The 18,087-nt window shown below is 37.8% G+C and overlaps 4 protein-coding genes and 1 non-coding gene across 6 annotated transcripts; 2 read left to right on the forward strand and 3 right to left on the reverse strand.

The window, feature by feature from the left end:
* Positions 1-6: 6 nt before the first annotated feature.
* Positions 7-3,266, reverse strand: LOC104747420 (glucan endo-1,3-beta-glucosidase 7). Its single transcript, XM_010469044.3, has 5 exons — positions 2,813-3,266; positions 2,222-2,590; positions 1,297-1,626; positions 803-1,076; positions 7-247 (listed from the first exon to the last, which is right to left on the reverse strand). The coding sequence occupies exons 1-5, from the start codon at positions 3,164-3,166 to the stop codon at positions 63-65; spliced, it is 1,512 nt and encodes a 503-aa protein (XP_010467346.2). The 5' UTR covers positions 3,167-3,266; the 3' UTR covers positions 7-62.
* Positions 3,267-5,663: 2,397 nt separating this feature from the next.
* TRNAQ-CUG (transfer RNA glutamine (anticodon CUG)) lies at positions 5,664-5,735 on the forward strand. The gene has a single exon. It is a non-coding gene; the product is annotated as a tRNA-Gln (tRNA).
* A 138-nt stretch (positions 5,736-5,873) lies between these two features.
* Positions 5,874-10,132, reverse strand: LOC104747422 (putative LRR receptor-like serine/threonine-protein kinase At2g16250). The gene is made up of 4 exons (XM_010469047.2): positions 7,562-10,132; positions 7,197-7,322; positions 7,080-7,102; positions 5,874-6,821 (listed from the first exon to the last, which is right to left on the reverse strand). The coding sequence occupies exons 1-4, from the start codon at positions 9,523-9,525 to the stop codon at positions 6,196-6,198; spliced, it is 2,739 nt and encodes a 912-aa protein (XP_010467349.2). The 5' UTR covers positions 9,526-10,132; the 3' UTR covers positions 5,874-6,195.
* A 996-nt stretch (positions 10,133-11,128) lies between these two features.
* LOC104747423 (uncharacterized) lies at positions 11,129-14,395 on the reverse strand. The gene is made up of 3 exons (XM_087489500.1): positions 13,941-14,395; positions 11,423-13,593; positions 11,129-11,329 (listed from the first exon to the last, which is right to left on the reverse strand). Exons 1-3 carry the CDS (start codon positions 14,092-14,094, stop codon positions 11,255-11,257), a joined length of 2,400 nt encoding a protein of 799 aa, XP_087345626.1. The 5' UTR covers positions 14,095-14,395; the 3' UTR covers positions 11,129-11,254.
* On the forward strand, positions 14,338-16,193 carry LOC104747424 (putative metallophosphoesterase At3g03305). Of its 2 annotated transcripts, none has more exons than XM_087489499.1 (5): positions 14,338-14,943; positions 15,195-15,350; positions 15,448-15,557; positions 15,649-15,800; positions 15,890-16,193. In XM_087489499.1, exons 1-2 carry the CDS (start codon positions 14,526-14,528, stop codon positions 15,290-15,292), a joined length of 516 nt encoding a protein of 171 aa, XP_087345625.1. In that variant the 5' UTR covers positions 14,338-14,525; the 3' UTR covers positions 15,293-15,350; positions 15,448-15,557; positions 15,649-15,800; positions 15,890-16,193. The 2 variants fall into 2 exon arrangements, 1 of the variants encoding a protein (XP_087345625.1); XR_015582780.1 differs by having other exon boundaries at positions 14,607-14,931.
* The last annotated feature ends 1,894 nt before the right edge of the window (positions 16,194-18,087 follow it).

The following is an 18,087-nucleotide window of genomic DNA, read 5'->3' on the forward strand; positions in this document are numbered from 1 at the left end:
AAATGATTGACCTGAAAAAAAAAGAGAGTAGGAACTAGGAGACTTGTGGAATGAGGCTTTTGCTACATAATTCGCAAGGAAGGAAAAAGAATGAAACAAGAAATGAACATGATAACGAGAGGCAGATACAGCGAAGAAGAGCTTTCTGATCCGTTCTTCTCCGTTGCTTTATCTGAAGTCACATATTTATTCATTTCTCCTCTTATGCTTCCATCTCCTGCTCTTGGGTAGATGCAACTGTTATAACCTAAAAACAGAAAAAGCCAAAAATAATGAAATAACTGTTAGTGTATGGCATGTGTAATTAGACGAAATGTGTGACTCGATCGCACTCTTAATGTAGACATGAAAACTTTAGAAATATTATGTCAAATAATCTGTATCATATATTCCTATTTAACTTCTTTCTACGTACCTAGATACTGTACAAATATAATAAGTTCAGAAGAGAAAAGAAGAAAAAACAAACAAAGTACAAATATAAGTTTATTAGCTTGTATTAAGAACAAAATCAGAGGAACCCTAGCTAGATATATAATTACAAAATGAGATGAGAAAAATAAAATAGAAATATATCATTATTTGGGTTTATGGCTTTCTTATTCGTTCTTTGTAACAGATCACATGTAGCATGACTCAAGAAGATCTAATGAACTCATGAATGTCCCTAATGTTGGTTTAGATCTCACATGCAGCTTTCTTGAACCATAATAATAATAATAAAAAAATTGGCTGTCACAGTCTCATGAACTCACGATTTATAGCAAGTCGGACATGAAAGATGAAGAGGAAAATAACTTACTAGGGTTATTCGAAGTGATCCTCGCGGTTTTAGAGAAATCGCAATCCGTAGGGTTTTCAGGAGACTTTTGGAAATAGAGATTCATGGCATAGGCTGTATGAGACATGAGATTGTTAGGCTCGAAACAAAGCCCTCCTGGCATTATTGGGCCACAGTCGATTCCCTGCCCACAAACCCAATCTAGACTATCTTGCAACTGTTCTTCAGTCGCATCATCCTTTGGCACACACCATCCCATCGATGTTGCTTCACCCAATGGCGGAGATTGTGACGTCTACTATCATCACAAATAACATTCACTAGAAATGGTTGACTATCTCATAAATAAGCAATTCATGTCGTCTAGCAATTGAAAGATTCCCATTGTAGTTTCATGCAACTATGGTTGCCTTAAATAGCAAGAATATATATCCGGCTTTTCATATGCCGCGGGGGATTAGATCAATGCGGATGCGAGATCCCATGGTTATTATTTGGTTATATTATCTTAGTACCTGACTACTAGTAGTTTTAGTGAGGCCAATGTCGTAGGCCATCGAAAGGTCAGGCTTGAAAAGGCCAAAAGAACGCTCAAAGGAAGGACCCGGCTTGAGATTTTCATCAAATAGAGCAAAAATGTAAGTGTCGATGGATTTGCCGGGCATGAGCGGAGTCCCAACCATGGACCTCAAGTGAGCAACAAGGTTCCCATTGTAAGCCTTAGCATTCTCAACACTCGGACCCACCTCGTTACTGTCACCGGTCGATGGCCAACCAGTTTCAGCCACAACCACTTCCAGTTTTTCGAATCCCATCGATTTCAAAGCTGAGTGCACGGCATCAACCTAGGCAAAACCACATGTTTGTATCAGTATAACGTGTTTCGGTGTGTGCAAATGCTGGTTCTATCTTACTATAATGAGTTTGATTCTTTCTAAGTGGAAAAAAAAAAGTAAATTTAAAGAGAGATAATTAGTTCCTCAATACAAAATCTCTTTTTTTTTGGACAACATTTTAAGGGGGGATAAAGTTATTAGTAATAAATAAAATTCCAACGTTCAAATACAGACTTTTCACATGATTTACAATTGTAATAAATAATTGAAGATCTCGGTGCAGCAATATGCATGTTATATAATAAATGAACCATACCTTGAGACTGAGACCAAATAAACAAATGCATAGCTGTTTATTTAATTAAATGATTATTAATAATGTACACTATGTCATATGACGTTTGAGCTGGATTAATAATGTACACTAAGCGGTCCACCAATTTCAAAACCAAAGACTTGCCCACTTCATAGATTGAATAGCAAGTTCAAGAAAATGTTATAATAATATTGGTCATCATTTAATAAGAATAATGCTCTATTTTGTTTAGTACAAAACCGAGAATGAGAGTTTAGATATTACAAATACAAGTGTAAGTAATTTTACCTGTGCATCGAACATGTTCGTGTACTTGATTCCAGTGTTAGAGTCGACCCGTCCAGCGTTAGGCTGGAAAAGGCAAAACGCTAGCGTTTCGGGTCTCGGGTCGCTTTGATACGCAAAGAAGGGGTACGGGTTGATGGCAAAAGGTGACCCGGTATCGCTAAGGAACTGTAGAATACCCTTTAAACCAGCCTGATAACTGAGAGCAAACGAACCAGCTGATGGCGGTTCGGAGTTGCCAAGCACCGTCATTGCGTGTACCGTAGACACCTTGATTTTTCCGCCTAGTGAAACCGCCTCAAGAGAATTTTGGATATTTTGCATAGCCGGGAGAAGCTGGTTCACCAGATTCAGGTCATTCGACAATAGTAACTGCACCAAAGAAATATTTAGTGATTTAAATTACTTCCATACATTTTAATTTAAATAACACATATCTATGTGGTTGTTCAAGTCGATGGACAAAGTTTACAAAAATAACATCAAGAAAACAAATTCTTGAAAGCGGGTTGAAACCGTGAAAGATTTAGGGATTTTATCAAGAAAACTCATTAATAATTTGTGAGATATATTTGATTGAGAGGAGGAGTTCACCTCATTGCCAACATTGATGAGGATGATGTTCGAGGCAGGATAGAAAGGGAGTACGTTGGAACTAATCCACTGAGAGGCGACGTTGAGATCCGAGGCTACAGACGGGAGATCACCATTGGCTACTCCGATAACAATGCCGATGCCCGTGCCAGCCAAGGATTTGATGATGGAGGGATCGGCATTGTATAGCCTCACTTTTTGGATGGAGGTGGATTGGAGGAGTTTGGCCGTTTCGGACGGTGATGGGAGCTTGTCGGCTAGTAAGCCGTAGTTTACTCCGATAAACGACTGTGCATTTGACGGCGGAAAAAAGAAGAGAATGAAGAGGAGAGGGAAGAAGATGGAGAGAACCATGGAAACAGAGGAATGTAAGAGGAAGTGAGATTTGAAATGTTAAAAGAGTAATAATGAAGATAGAAGGTTAGGTTAGTGCAAGGGTTAGAAGAAATGTAGTTTATTAGTTAGTGTAAGGGTTTTTACAGAATCCCGAAGCTCACATGTGCTGATTTAAACTACAATCCACTTGCTGACTTCTCTGCCACGGGTTTCCCCGTTTCTTACAATATTAGGACCTACAATATTCATATTATGGAGATTTCTTTCAAATTTTGTTATTAGGTGTTTCATGTTTGGTAGGGGATTATAATTTGTGAAACAGCCAACTAAACACCAACTAATTAAAACAAAGACTGATTTTGTTCTTTATTTTACATTTTAACGGGATACAATATTAAAAAGAAAGAAGAAGATAATAATTATCGTTCAATCGTTTTCTCTCTAATCTTTGTAATTTTAAATATTTTTTGGACAAGTCTCTCTCTAATCTTTATTTGATTATATATCTTCTTCAAATTTAATTATACTTTCATTCATATATTGTTTTCAGAGAAATTTTCCTTAGTTAGATTCATTGCTAACTTTTGGTAAAAAAAAAGATTCATTACTAGATGTGGTTAAAGATTTTCTCAAATGTTACAGAGCAAAAATCGTTTCTTACAGTTAGATTGGCGCCCCAATGTATTAAGAAGCATAGAAGATGTGTCTTAACCTAGTTGCAAGAAAACATAAATGGATACGCGGAAAAAACCGTTCCAAAAGCATAAAGAGGAATTGCAGTGTATAACCCCAAAAAAATTAATAATTCAATGACTGACTATATTAACCATTAAAAACTTATACTACCTATATTTTCTGTAAGAATTCCCAAACTAACCCTCAATCACACCACCTCCTACCATTATCTACCACCACCACCTCCATCAACCACAACCACCGGCCTCCGTCCAGCCACCACCGTCGTTCAGCCGTCCACCACCAACCGCCGTCCAGCCTCCGGCCAACTCCATCCACCGGCCAACGACCAACTCCGATCACCGGCCACCGGCCAACTCCGACCACCGGCCAACTCCGACCACCGGCCAACTCTGGCCAACGGCTACCGGTCAAGTCCGGCTGTCAGCCACCACCAACTCCAACCTCCGTCCAGCCACCGGCCGTCGTTTACCACCTCCACCTCCGGCCGCCGTTCAGCCAGCCACCACCTCCGGCCGCCGGACACAAGAGATCGACGGAAGTAATGTCGGGGGCATCAAGGGCATTAGAGGAGTTTATAGTGAAGTGGAGTATTTGTGGGGAAGTGTTGTTCATGGCTGGACGGAATCAAATATTCCAGCCCACCTCTCTTGTTACTCGGTCGCTAGGGATGATTGGTTGTGCGACTCAGTCACTAGATGAGGTGGGGTTTGGTGTGTTTGTGGGAGTTTTTTTTGTAAGGAGCAATTTCTACGCCGGTTGTCTTGTCGGAATTATAGGGTTCCGGTGAGATAGTTTCCCGTGGATCCTGTGTGAGGATTGGGAATCCGGGTGCGGTCATTTCAGGACGTCCTGGCGAGACGTATAGGACATTCGAACTGTTGACCTTGCATATACTAAACCATTTCTTTTACCACCAAACAAACGAAACACTTTTAGAATCATTATTTAATCTCGTTTTCTTATATTTAATTGATCGAACCTATCTATGTCTTCGTGTTTCTTTCCGTTGTTTTTTTACTCTTCATATTCTTTCTCGTAATTTCCATTGTCAAATTTCATGATAATTATCATCATACTTTTACCGTCCGGTTCTTCGTTATACTCTTCTTCTTCCTCTTCCTCGTCATCATTCTCATATTCTTCCACTGAATAATTATTTTAAACATTTTTTTTAGATAACCATATAACTTGGTAACCCATCAAACTCCAAGACCAAAATCATTGTCTCTTTTCTCGTAAAAATTTATGGATCATCATAGTTACCACATGCACTCAATTATTGATACTTTCACATGTATACTTACTCGATTTTTGATCCACATTTATTGAAACTTCTCGAATCAAAATCTTTGATACTACAAAATTGCAAATTACTTGCAGAGAAAGTAATATGAACACATGTATAGCTAATAAATAATGTGTTTGTCGTCGATCTTTTTTCTTTAAACTTCAAAAATTCACTCAAACAACATCAAATCAAGGTCTTTCAACGTCAATCCTTCTTTCTTAGACCCAGAAATATAAATTTTGCTGAAACAATATCAAGTCACCTATAAATTTATACACAAAAACATGTTTAACAGCTCATAGGATATGTAAAGCATAAAGATAGATAAATAAGATATTTTCAAAATATTAAACTTTTAAGTTTTAGGTAACATTTTTCATGTTTCGTAGAGTTTCTGATTTCTAAACGTTTTAGAAACAAAAAACGGGGAGAGTTTCCATGGAACCTAACTCAAAACAAAGTAGCTTAAATGTACACATTATTTGGTTTTATCAGATATAAACATTATTTGATGTCATAAGGCAAAATGGTTCTATGGTCTAGCGGTTAGGACATTGGACTCTGAATCCAGTAACCCGAGTTCAATTCTCGGTAGAACCTTCTTCTTTTTGTTAAATCTTTCCTTTTATTTTCAAGCTTCCCACGTGCGAATAAAACAGTCATCATAGAGCTTCACCACACGTACGAAATCAGATCCAAGAAAAAGGAAAGAAGTAAAAGTTGGAACTGAGAAACAAATGTAAAACGAACCCAACCTTTTTCTTGTTTTCTGGTCTTTCTTTCAATAAGAAAGAAACCAAAAAAAACAAAACCCAATCTCCAAGAATTACAATTTACAAAAAAAATCCTCGTTAAACCAAAAACCAAAATTAAGTAAAGGAAAAAAAATGAACTACAAATTCTAACTCCACCAATCCTAACCCCAAGAAACATAAAAAAAAATTAAAGACAAAAACAAAGAAAAAAAAAAAAAACAAATCCTCCCTTCTAACATTTATGCTACCTTTGAGGACTCTCTTTGCCTCTGTTATTATCGACACAAAGAATCGACTGAAACGAATCATAAATTATCCTCTACTACTCCATAAGCAGCAGGTTCAGGCACAATCTCACTAGACTGCCGTCTTCTCGACGATGAGTTCCCATTGTTATTGTTCCTTCCACTGCTTCCTTGCGACCCCGAGTTCCTCAAACCATTACCACCACCACCACCATTATTACCACTTGTTGTTGCCCCTGCTTGAACCGCTGTTACATCTGACGCGCTCTGCCTCCAGCTCCCGAATATAGCAGCATTCCAAGACCCTCTTGACGAGTTTGTTCTCAACCGGGAAGAGCCTGAACCCGAGTTGGTATCTTCTCTTACTACTTTCAGTGGGTTCTCAAGTGCGTTCACAATGTGTCTCATTAACGGTCGTCTTGTTGGTTTTGGGTTTAGGCATGACTTTGCAATGATAGCCATTGCCCATACTTCTTCTAGAAGGTCTTCGTCTACCATTAATGATGGGTCTATGATCTTGGTTACTAGTTCCTTTTCGTTTGTGCTGATGTATGGCAAAGCTTCTTCCATGTACTCTCTTGCTATTGCGTTGTCTGGCGAACTGATCCCGAGCTTCCCCGTTACTAGCTCTAGTAATACTTTGCCGAAGCAGTAGACATCATAGGAACATGTTGCATTTGCTGCACCTAAAAGAGAGGAAAACAATCAGATGTCTTCGAAAAATCCCCAAACCTATTCGGTTAATCTTACAAAGCAATAGATTTGGTTTCTTTCATTCAGATACTACATCCACGAACCGGCTCCTTTGATACATTCCTAGAACCTATTAACTTAATGTTCTATTATGAAAGAAGCAATTGAAACGTTACACTTCAAAATGTAGATCGTTTTTAAACTAAAGTTCATATTATGATGGAAGGTTTTATGATCCGAAGTATATATACCTGAAGATGATGGTTCAGTTGATCTGCAATAGTGGGAAAAGAAGATGGAGACGCATTAGTAAATATTCAAATTATAACACAAGGACCAGAAGGTTTGTTAATGTCATAAGCACTTACTGTGGTAACCGAAGTAAACGAGAAATCCTGCTTTGATAAGCATCACCTTGAGCATATGCCTCACTTAGGCTTCCCAGACGTACCTCAAATTTATCATCAAGAAGTATGCTACTTGCCTGTACGTCCCTATACAACATTGAACACACACAAATGAATACTCTCGGTTTTGTGCTTACTAGGAAAACATAGCAACAAGTAATTTAGGAGCAGATAACATCAATGGGCTGCTACATCAATGTAACTTAGTGGAGGATTCAAACCTAGTTCACACATGCTACATATATATACTATGTCTTGCTATGTCAATATGCTTTAAATAGTATCAAGATTATATTACAAAAAGCTGAGAAGGAGACAAGTAGTACCTATGAACTAGAGGTGGTGAACACTCATGATGCAAATAAGATAGTCCCTCTGCTGCACCAAGAGCAATTTTCAACCTTGTTATCCAATCCAAAGACTTCAATCCATCACCTTCGTTGTCGGGTTTCCTGAACAAAGCACTAGCCAAATCACCGTTTCTCATAAACTTGTATACCAGATACTTTTGGCTCTCATTCTCCAAGCAGTGTCCTAAAAAGGGAACCAGCCTCTGGTGTGCAGCCTTACTAAACAACTCCAGTTCTGATATATACCCTTCACTTTTACTTTCCCGCACATCAATCTTTTTTATAACAATAGGTACACCATTTTCCAAGAAACCACGAAACAAACTCCCAGAGTGGCCACGTTTTATCAGACTGCCATCATTGAACTCCGCTGTTGCCTGGAGCAGCTGCTCATAAGAAAAAGCATTTCCAAGACGTGACAAATCAAAAGTCTGTGCTCCTTTAGGTGGTTGTTGTGAAGCTTCCCCTGCAGGCTTAGGCCTGTCAACATTTCCACTTTGTGCCGCTCTGCGTCTTCGGCGTATACACACAACCAAAAGAATTGGCAAGATGACAAATATCAGAATAAAACCAATCCCACCTGCCACTGCTGCAATTATAATTACAGTTCTGTGGCTTATCCCTGAAGAAGCTTTTCTTGATGTAGGTTGTGTAGAGTTAGGACGTCCAAAATCATCAAAATCTAACCCTCTAGATTTATAGAATGCTGCACAAATTGCTGACGGCTTCTGTCTCCTCTCATTTTGAAGACAATTGCTTGTAACAGACACATTTTTCCCTACCACATAGTCCGGAACCTTACCTTCGAAGTAATTACCCGAGAGGTTTATCTCCCTGAACCTTCTAAGAATCGCTGTGAGCTCTCCATAGAATGTGTTAGATGAGATATCAACAACTGTAGTAGTAGCTATCTGGTCTGGATCAGAGCTAGAATTTGGTAGCATTCCTGTGAAGTTGTTCTTAGCAATGTCAAGTATCCGTAATCTGGGTAACGACCAACAGAGATCAGGTACACTACCGGAGATAACATTCTCCCTAAAAACTAGACTTTGTAGTTGGCTCTCAGCACTGCACAAATCTACTGGTAAAGTTCCACTTAACAAGTTATCGCCAATCGCCATTAGCTGCAACTTCCTTAACTTACTCAACTCCTGAGGAACTGAACCAGACAATGAATTGATGCTGAGATCAAGGTCAACAAGATTGACAAGACCACCTAGCTCTGAAGGAATCGGAGACGAGAAACTATTACTTGAAAAATTCAGATGGATAAGCTTCGATAACGTTCCTAAACCTGGAGGGATAGGTCCAGTAAGGTAATTAGAAGAAACATCAAGAGTCAAGAGATTCTTCAGAGAGCTAAAAGATGGAGGAAGAGTCCCAGTGAGTGAGTTCTTAGAGAGATCAAGCTCTGATAGATTCAACAACTGCCCTAAACTGCTGGGAACTAAACTCGTAAGACTGTTCTGAGACAGATTCAAAGTCTTCAAACTAGTGAGGTTACCAAGAGTAAAAGGAACAGCACCACTAACAGAGCAAGAACTAAGATCCAACACTTGTAATGCCAACAAAGTAACACCAAACCACTCAGGTATACTCCCAGGAAGTGCTAACCCAGAGGCGTTGAAGTACTCCAAACGAGTAAGATTACGAAGAGGATCAACAGCGAATTGTGGGTTTTGCTTACCAATTCTTGTTCTCCTGAACCCTGAAACGTTGATCCCAGTGATACTACCATCCTCACATTGTATCCCTCTCCACACACCACAAGGATCACCTTTGATTGGCCAATCTGTTCCTTTTAACCCTAAAGAAGACCTGAGGTTAAGCAGAGTGAGTCTCTCACTAAATCGAGTCCGTGTTTGGCCAGCAACAACAACAGAGTCAAACAGTACCAAACACAAGAAAAAACCCAATGCGCTTCTTCTTTGATCAACCATTGCTTATCAAACTCAATCCAACGACCCATCAACACACACACTCATCACTCACAAACCCCAGAGAGAGAGAGAGAGAGAGATTTAAGCGAAATACCCAAATCCCACAACCCTAATAAAAATCAAGTCTTTCGATATTTAGAGAAGATGAAAGAGACAGATATCGAACTGGGTTTGCTCTGTTTCTGGATCCAAATACAGCTCCTACCTTCACAGACATTAAAGCACCTCTCTTTCTTTCTTTCTCTCTCTTCCCTCTCTCTCTAAATCCTAATTTATGAGAGAAAAAAAAAAGAATTAAAGTAGAAAAATTCACTAATCCTTAAAATCAGACAAAACACACATAAAAGTGATTTGTTTGTTCTGTGCGAAAAAAAAAAATCTTTAAAGAGAGAGAAGAAGAAGAAGAAGAAGAAGAAGAAGAAGATCGAGATTGTTGAGAAAACAACTGTAGACTGTGACACTCCTCTCTCGTCTTTAGAAGAAACTTCGAAATTAATTCTTTTTATTTATTTTAATACTGTATGAATCTGATTTGATTAATAACTTTTTGAAATTCAATATTTAAAAAAAAATAACCAAGTGTGGTTTGACTTGGTAACCCCGCTATAAGGCTTAGTTGGCGCAATTACTATTCCTATAAAAAGGTTGGGAACAAAAGTTTTTTTTTTTTTTTTTCAGATTTTATTATTATCCCTCTGTATATATTTATTGTCATCCCTTCATATATTTAAGGAGTAATATATCTCTCCTCCTAAATTTCACCATACTTGGCCGATTGAGAGAATCTTTTTTTATTGCTTTCTAAAAATCTTCTGTTAATTCCTTCAAAAAGTAATTACGAAATATAACTATACAAAATCACTGTAACGTCAATTCAATTCACAAGCACACAACCAAATCAGCTAGCGGAGTATAACATTTAACTGGCAGTATATAAATATATTCTCCAACATGGCAACATGGGTCCGCCAAGAAGTGGTTGACTCTTCCCCTCACTCAACGATTTGCTTCGTCACATTCTTAGCTAAGGAAACTTCAAATCTCTTGCTCGTCTTCAATTCATTCAACAGAAGTTTATGTATCTTGAAGGCACAAAATCTCTTATTCATACAGTTATTGATGTGGGTTTCTTTGTCAATGAAAGTAGTATACGAGTTCTATGCTAATCTAGGTAACATTGAATATCGTGAGAACGGTCTCATTCTAGCGTATGTTCATGGGATTAATGTTTAAATTTTCACCAGACATCATCAATCAAATGTTTCTGGAGGACAACTTATGCTCCGTCCAATCCAGTGATGGTACTTACACTTATGTTTCTGACATCAAAATCGATTAAACTTCCCAAGTCCAATCCACCATATCCGACAAACCCACAAACTAGAAACTGAAATTGAATCGCTGATATGAAACAAAACCAAATTATGAATCTTGGGAGAAAAAAAAAATAGAACCTTTGAAACTCGATTTAAGCTTCTACTCACTGAACATTGGAGGCGAGAGAGTGAGCAAGAAGAAAACTTGAGCAGCTTTCTAAACGAACATGATGAATTGAGAGACATTGTTTCAACAAAGAAAACTTTGGATTGAATCAATTCAAGATTGAATCAAGTTTGGTACAAATCAGGAGATTTATAGAAGTGAAAAAAAAAAACTAATTCTAATTCATAGGAAACTAAAAGATTGCAGAATGGTGCAATGAATGAATTGACAAGTCTGTCTCTCTTTATCATAGCCCAGATGGTTTGTTCCTAATCCGGCTTGAACGTCTCACTGGTGTAATCATCTCTTCTTCTCTATCACCCTGTGTATAATCCATAAAACGGGTTAGTGTTAAAACGATGCAAAAACTTTTGTATTTAAGTGATCATCACTGATTTGATGATGGTACTTACACTTTTGATAAGAAATTGGTCATGATGTTCTTCATTTTCTCATAAGTTGTGAAACTTCCGTAAGAAAAGGAGCCAACAGAGTACTCTGATGCTGAAGAAGCCATTGATTCTCTCCTCAACTTGCTACTGCTACTGTTGGTATTCTTCTTGCCTCCTTCGGCCTCGAAGTTAAGTGAAGAAAGCTTTTCTTTTGTCAGATTCTCTACTGGTACATCCTCGATGATGGTCTCAGCGGATGCAGCCACAGATTTTAACTTCTTAACGTACATGTAGGCAACCGCTGCGAGTAGAGCCAGCATAGTCGAGGACAATACTATCGTAGCCTTGACTGAATCATTATCAGACCTTACTTCAGGATGAACATCATCACTAGTTTCTGTTGCATTTTCTCCAAAAGCTTCTTCTGTTCCACTTTCAGCATCAGCTTTGGCTAAATCACTATCAGCCTTGTTAGAAGAACTTACTTCAAGATGAAGAACATCATGACCAATTTCTCCAATACCTTCACTTTCAGCAGCAAGTATCTCACTCTCTTTTTGCTGGTGGAGATTGATGGCAACGGATTCAGCATGCTGGTTAATGTAGATAGCTTCTGATTCAGCTTCTTCCAGCTCCTCCTGGTCCTTTTTGGATGATCCTGTCTCAAGCTTTTCTTCAGGAGTCACCTCAGACTCTCTCTGTTCTTCAGTGTTCCACTCGAAGCCATTTCCGGAAAGAGCATTCAAGTTCCCTTCAACTTCACTCAGCTCTATATCTGTGTTCCATCTCACCTCAGTCTGTTCATCAGATTCATTAGTTTCTGCATCCCCATCTGATTTCTCCTCTCCTCCACTCTTTAGCTCAGATCCATTGACAGAACCATCCTCTCCATAGACATCTTCTCCATAGACATTGATAGAACCATCCTCTCCATAGACATCTAAAAGATTGGTTTCAACTGTGCTCGTCTCTTGTAATGGTTCTTCATTAACAGAACCATCCTCTCCATAGACATCCTCTCCATAGACATTGACAGAACCATCCTCTCCATAGACATCTAAAAGATTGGTTTCAACTGTGCTCTTCTCTTGTAGTGGTTCTTCAATGATTTTATCTCTTGTTGGCTGGAAAACAGTATTATCCTCCAGAGTATACGTCAAGTTATGAAATTGCAACTGACCATATTCCTCATTACCTCCTCCAAGACTTGAGATCAGCTTATCCATGTACACAAGTGATGAATCTATCAAAGTCCAAAACTTTTCACTCAACTTGTCCAAGTTATTAGCTTTTGCAAACTCTGTGATTTCTTTTGGGATATGGAACTCGTTGAAAGTTGAGATCATCGGTGGAGAAAAGGTCGCTGAAACTAACAAATACGCCATGGCCAAAGCCAAAAACCAACCAAGGAACTTGAATTTCCTGAAACCAGACTGTTTTGGAATCTGACTTGTTTCTTTAACGCTTTCACAAACCATTTCTTCATCACTCTCTGCTTCCAATTGCTCCACCTCTTCAGTTTCATCTTTTACTACTGCCTCAGCTCCATCCTTGTCCTGTTCCTCACATGTATCAGATTCTTCTACAGACAATTCAGTTTCCGAAGAAGAGCTTTCAGAGATGAAAAGTTCCTCAAGCTGCTTCCACTCATCATAACGCTTCTCGATTCTTGGATTCGGCTTATAATGAAGGAACTGAGGCCTCGGCGACAGATAATTCTTCTTCGGATCATAAGGAGGCAACAATGTAGTATCAACTTCACGAGCTGCAAATTCAGGAGATGCGTATGGAACAGAAGGACGAGGACTGATCCTGAACCTTGGATCAGAATATGTAATCCCTTTGTTCTCATAAACTTCCTTCTCATCAAAATCAGTCACAGTCATGTCATGTGACCCTTCAAACTGCATCTTATCATCAATACAAATGGAGTGTATGACATCTGAAAACGAAACACATGACTTAGCACGGTGATGACTTCTTTTGTTGTCTTCCAAGATAAGACCTTTAACATCAGAGAAGGACCGAGACATTTCGTTTTTATCAGACAACACTCTCTTCCTTGGCGATGGATTTATTTTAGAAACTGCTGAGATTGTTGGTGACATGAAGTTCTTGGAAACTTTTGGAGTTGTAACAGCTTTGGTCTCGTTCTCTTTGTCTTCTCCACCAAAAGAGTTCCTCCGAGTAAACTCTGACGAACATCAAAAAAATCACAACACCTCAATCAGCAAGAACATATCAAAGATTCTGAACTTAAGATCTACAAGAACCAAGATTAGCCAATAGAATCAATCTAAGAGTTAACGAACACATCTATTAATCGAAAAAGAGATACCTTTACCTGAGAAAGACTAAGTTAAACCCTAAAAATCAAAACTTTTGAGGAATTGAGCAAACCTTTTCCAGATATAGACTAAGTTCAACCCTAATCTAAAAATCGAAACTTTGGAGGAACTGAGCAAAACCTTAATCTGCAAAGACTATGTTAAACCCTAATCTAAAAATCGAAACATTGGACGAATTGAGAAAGACCCTAACCTGAGGGGATATTGACTTTTGTATTCGCCGGAAAAGGATTGCCACCAAAGCTCCGGCGTAACGGGTCACCGGCTTCAGAGTTTCTTGGTTTAGGGTTTGGTCTGTTAGGGATTGGAGGAGAAAAAGAGGGATTTTTGTTGGTTGGAGAAGCCATTGACTTATACAAATTGTTCGGAACCCCTTAATTTGTTAACAAATCTGAAATCTTTGGGTTGTTAAAAGAAACAAAGAACGAAGAAAATTGCAAGAGAGAGGTCAAGAAAGCTCTAAAGATTGAGAGAGAGGTTTGAAAGTGGGGAGGAAGAGAAAGAGAGAGAGAATCGTAACGGCTAGTTGCAATTTTTGGAAAGATCGATCTGAGGATTTAAACGACGGCTACTCGATATTTTTGACCGTTGCTGAATATAAAAAAGGGTGTTTCAAAAATTGTTGGATCTGAGTCTGACGACCCAATCGTTAAGGCCATCTTTATAGGGACATCTTTATGGGTGTTCTTGGGCTTATATTTATTCAAAATAATTCGAAATTGGGCTTAGATCATAAAACATGTTCCTATTTCGGAACTGTTGTTAGGTGTGTTCTTCTATGACGTGTCGCAATGGTATTGGAAAGAAGTATTTGGGGGTCGAGAGTTTTATTTGGTTTCTTCTTCCAGTGAGTCTTGTTGTTTTGGTCGGTCGAGAGATTTTTCTCGTTTCATCTTCTTCCATCGACGACGACGATTTGCTCAGAAACAAAACAGTTTCTCATCGGAGAAGAATCTCGTTTACGATTCTCCTTCTCCTAATCTCGTTTAGTACAAGGGTCTCTGGTTCGATTGACGAATCTGGAAGAAGAGTGATTGAAGCGAGAACTGGGCAAGACTTGATTTGGGTTGTTCAGCTTTCCGATCTCCATTTCAGTGTTCATCATCCCGAAAGAGCCATTGATTTCAAAAACATCGTTGGTCCTGCTCTGTCTCTTATCAACCCTTCTCTCGTTCTAATCACCGGTGATCTCACAGGTTTATATCTCTCTCCTTATATGTTCAAATTTGTGGATCATAGGTTCTTAGGTTTTACTTATACTTCTTATATGCAAGTCTGAAGCTTTATTGATTTGAGTTCAATCTTTCCCCCAAAAATTATAACTTATTGATTTGAGTTCGATCTTTCCCCCAAAAATTATAACTTTAACTTTGGGAACCATTGTGGTTAGATGGTTTTGTTTCGTGAAGATTGCTGGTTGATTCTTTTTCTTAATTTGGTTAATCAGATAGGAAAAGCAAAGACATGTTAACAATGAAGCTAAATGAAGATGAGTGGTTAGAATACGAGAGTGTGATGAAAGATGTTGTGAAAGAAGTGGGTTGAATAAGAGCATATTCTATGTAGAGAAGAGAAATGTTGCATCCGCGGATTCTATCATCCGGTAATGCACCTTACCTTACTATGCTTCCTTGCAAATATTTTCTATATACATATCATCCAAATTCAAACTGATCTTCTTTATGTAAATGGTAAACCAGAGGAGCAATAGAAAACAATGAGAAACTACGAGCGCAGTTTTCTTCTGCGGTCACAACCACATTAAGCGATGTGGATTCTGCAAACAGCGATATCATCTCATCCATTGACCGTAAGTAATCTAATTCAGTTTTCCTCATTCATGTATAAATCAATCAATCAATGCTCTTATATATTTGACTCTAATCATTTTAAATTTGCAGAATCTTTACAACTCGATAAAGACGTATCAGTGGATGTTAATTCCACAATCGCTCCTTGTTCTGAAAACTTGAAAGAACTAAGAAGCCACCATGATGGCAACGTAGTAGACATCAAAGAAAAGACAGGAAAATGGCTTGGTCACGAGTACAAGGTAACACGATCTGTTCAATTTTATTTTATTCATGATAACATGATTGAATTGGACAAAATTGTTTATTTATCAAAATTGTAAATAAATAGGTGGATGAAGCAACAAGCTCAACGCCAAGGAAGAGAGAGTACAACATTCCAACGGTAGGATCAATAGAAGAACTGAAAACGCCTTCATTGGGTGCTGAAAGTACTTCCAACTGGTGGTATCAGTTTACCGACCTTTCCGTTGGATTCATGTTTTATGTCAACATCCTTTGCACGTCACAAATATGAATGATAGTAGCATGATCATAGTTTTCATGATCATAGTTTTCAAGAAGCAGTTCATTCTCAACAGTGTTTTATTGTTTCATACAAATATTATATTAATAAATCATATGATCTTACACTAGTTCTCCCTATAACTAACTTTTGAGCAAAAGATCTTAAAGACTGATCTTAGATTATTTTCCTAATTTATATAATCTAAGAACACTAAAAAAAGATATCCCTATAAAGATGCCCTAATATAAAGCTTTTAGACATCAGTCATTTGATAGATAATATTGATTTTAAGATGATCTCAGCCTCGTATGTGCAAGTACTTAAAAAAGAAGAATTTTTTTTTTTTTTTGGCAAACATTAAAAAGAAGAAATTATTTTACAATTTTACGACTTAATATGTGATGCTTCTTGCTGTCGAAAACAAATCTTTTATCTTATAAAGTACTAGATAAGGACCCGTCCGATGTGCGGGTTTAAAGTTTTATAAACAACGTTATTTGTAAGTTTTATTTTTGCTATAATATACGGATTTATATTTATTTACAAATATTTTATGTATGTTACTATTAAAAGCATATTTTTTACACCTAAACATACTGTATGGTATAAATATATTATTTACTTTCACTTTTGCATAGTTTGTAACATCACAATGGCTCCACCTTCTAGAAAAATGTTTGTATGAACACATTAAACCAATTATTACATGTCTTTTAAATTTCAATTTTGCATAGTTCTTCTAATTACTAAAATTATTGGCTCAAAAAAATTTTGAATAAAAAATATATTACATAGTATACTAATCAATGATGTAACATCACAATAGTGTATGACCAACAATGGAGAGAACCTCGGCTCCGCCCTCCTCCCATATGGAGAGAACCTTGCGTCCAACCTCCTCCACCATGGAGAGAACATTGGCTCCACCTTCCTCCCTTGGGAAGATAATTTTGCGTCCAACCTCTTCCACCTTTCTCCCTTGGGAAGATAACCTTGCGTCCAACCTCCTCCACCATAGAGAGAACCTCGGCTCTGCCCTCCTCATGTGTAGAGAGAACATGTTCACGTGTTTTTAGCTATCTCAAAATGACTTGCTCCGACAACCAATGAAACTAAAGACCCTTTTCTAACATCATAAAATCTTTTAATAGTAACTAATGTTAAATTTTCCAATGTATTCATGGAAATTTCTTTGACACACCATGATGCAGCGTTTGTCTCTGGAACGCCCGACTGCCACCTTGCTTAGTGAGCCTCATGTCCACTCCTAGTTCATGGGCTCACCTTCCTCAGTAGGCTCCACGTCTACTTCTGGCCCACTCATATCCGACGGCCGGTTTGTTACGTCCAGGAGGCTCTAAATACTTACCCCTATAAATCACTATATGATCTTTTCTTATGTTTTGTCCTCACTCGCATAGTTCCGACAATCACCCATCCTCAAACTATTTCAGCTCAAGTATGCTTAACTCTGGAGTTCTCTCAGGATTCTTGATCGAAAAGATAAGTGCACTTTGGTGACATAGGTGGCCAAATCAATTCTTTTAAACCTATCAGCAAACCAGGGTGTCACAGTCTCCGAACTCCTATTGATCTATCAACAACAATTTATGTTTTTCCAATCTATCTATCTATGTTTGTTGTAATCTTGTGTTTGATTAGTCTACTTTATCTAACTATTAAGTTGATGAGCTTCTACTCTTTATCTCCCTTTGGGATTGAACGAATGGTAACAATTATGTTTGCACAAAAAGGATCTATGACCAACCAATCAAGGTTGAAAAAATAGAAGCAAATTAATTTGACATAAATAAAGAAATAATAGAAAATTATAATCACAATAATAAATGAATTCCAAATAATTCAAAGGTGAAAAAATAAATTAAATAAAACAATCTAAAAATACTACATTAAATTTTAAAATACAGTATTCGAAAAAGAAGACACATATATTAATCTCTTTTTGGGTTAATATATTAATCTTACCTATTACAAACAGAAAAAGGAGAAAGTATGAGAAA

The sequence above is a fragment of the Camelina sativa genome, chromosome 15 (assembly GCF_030686135.1).
Source record: "Camelina sativa cultivar CO46 ecotype springtype chromosome 15, ASM3068613v1".
Lineage (NCBI taxonomy): Eukaryota > Viridiplantae > Streptophyta > Magnoliopsida > Brassicales > Brassicaceae > Camelina > Camelina sativa.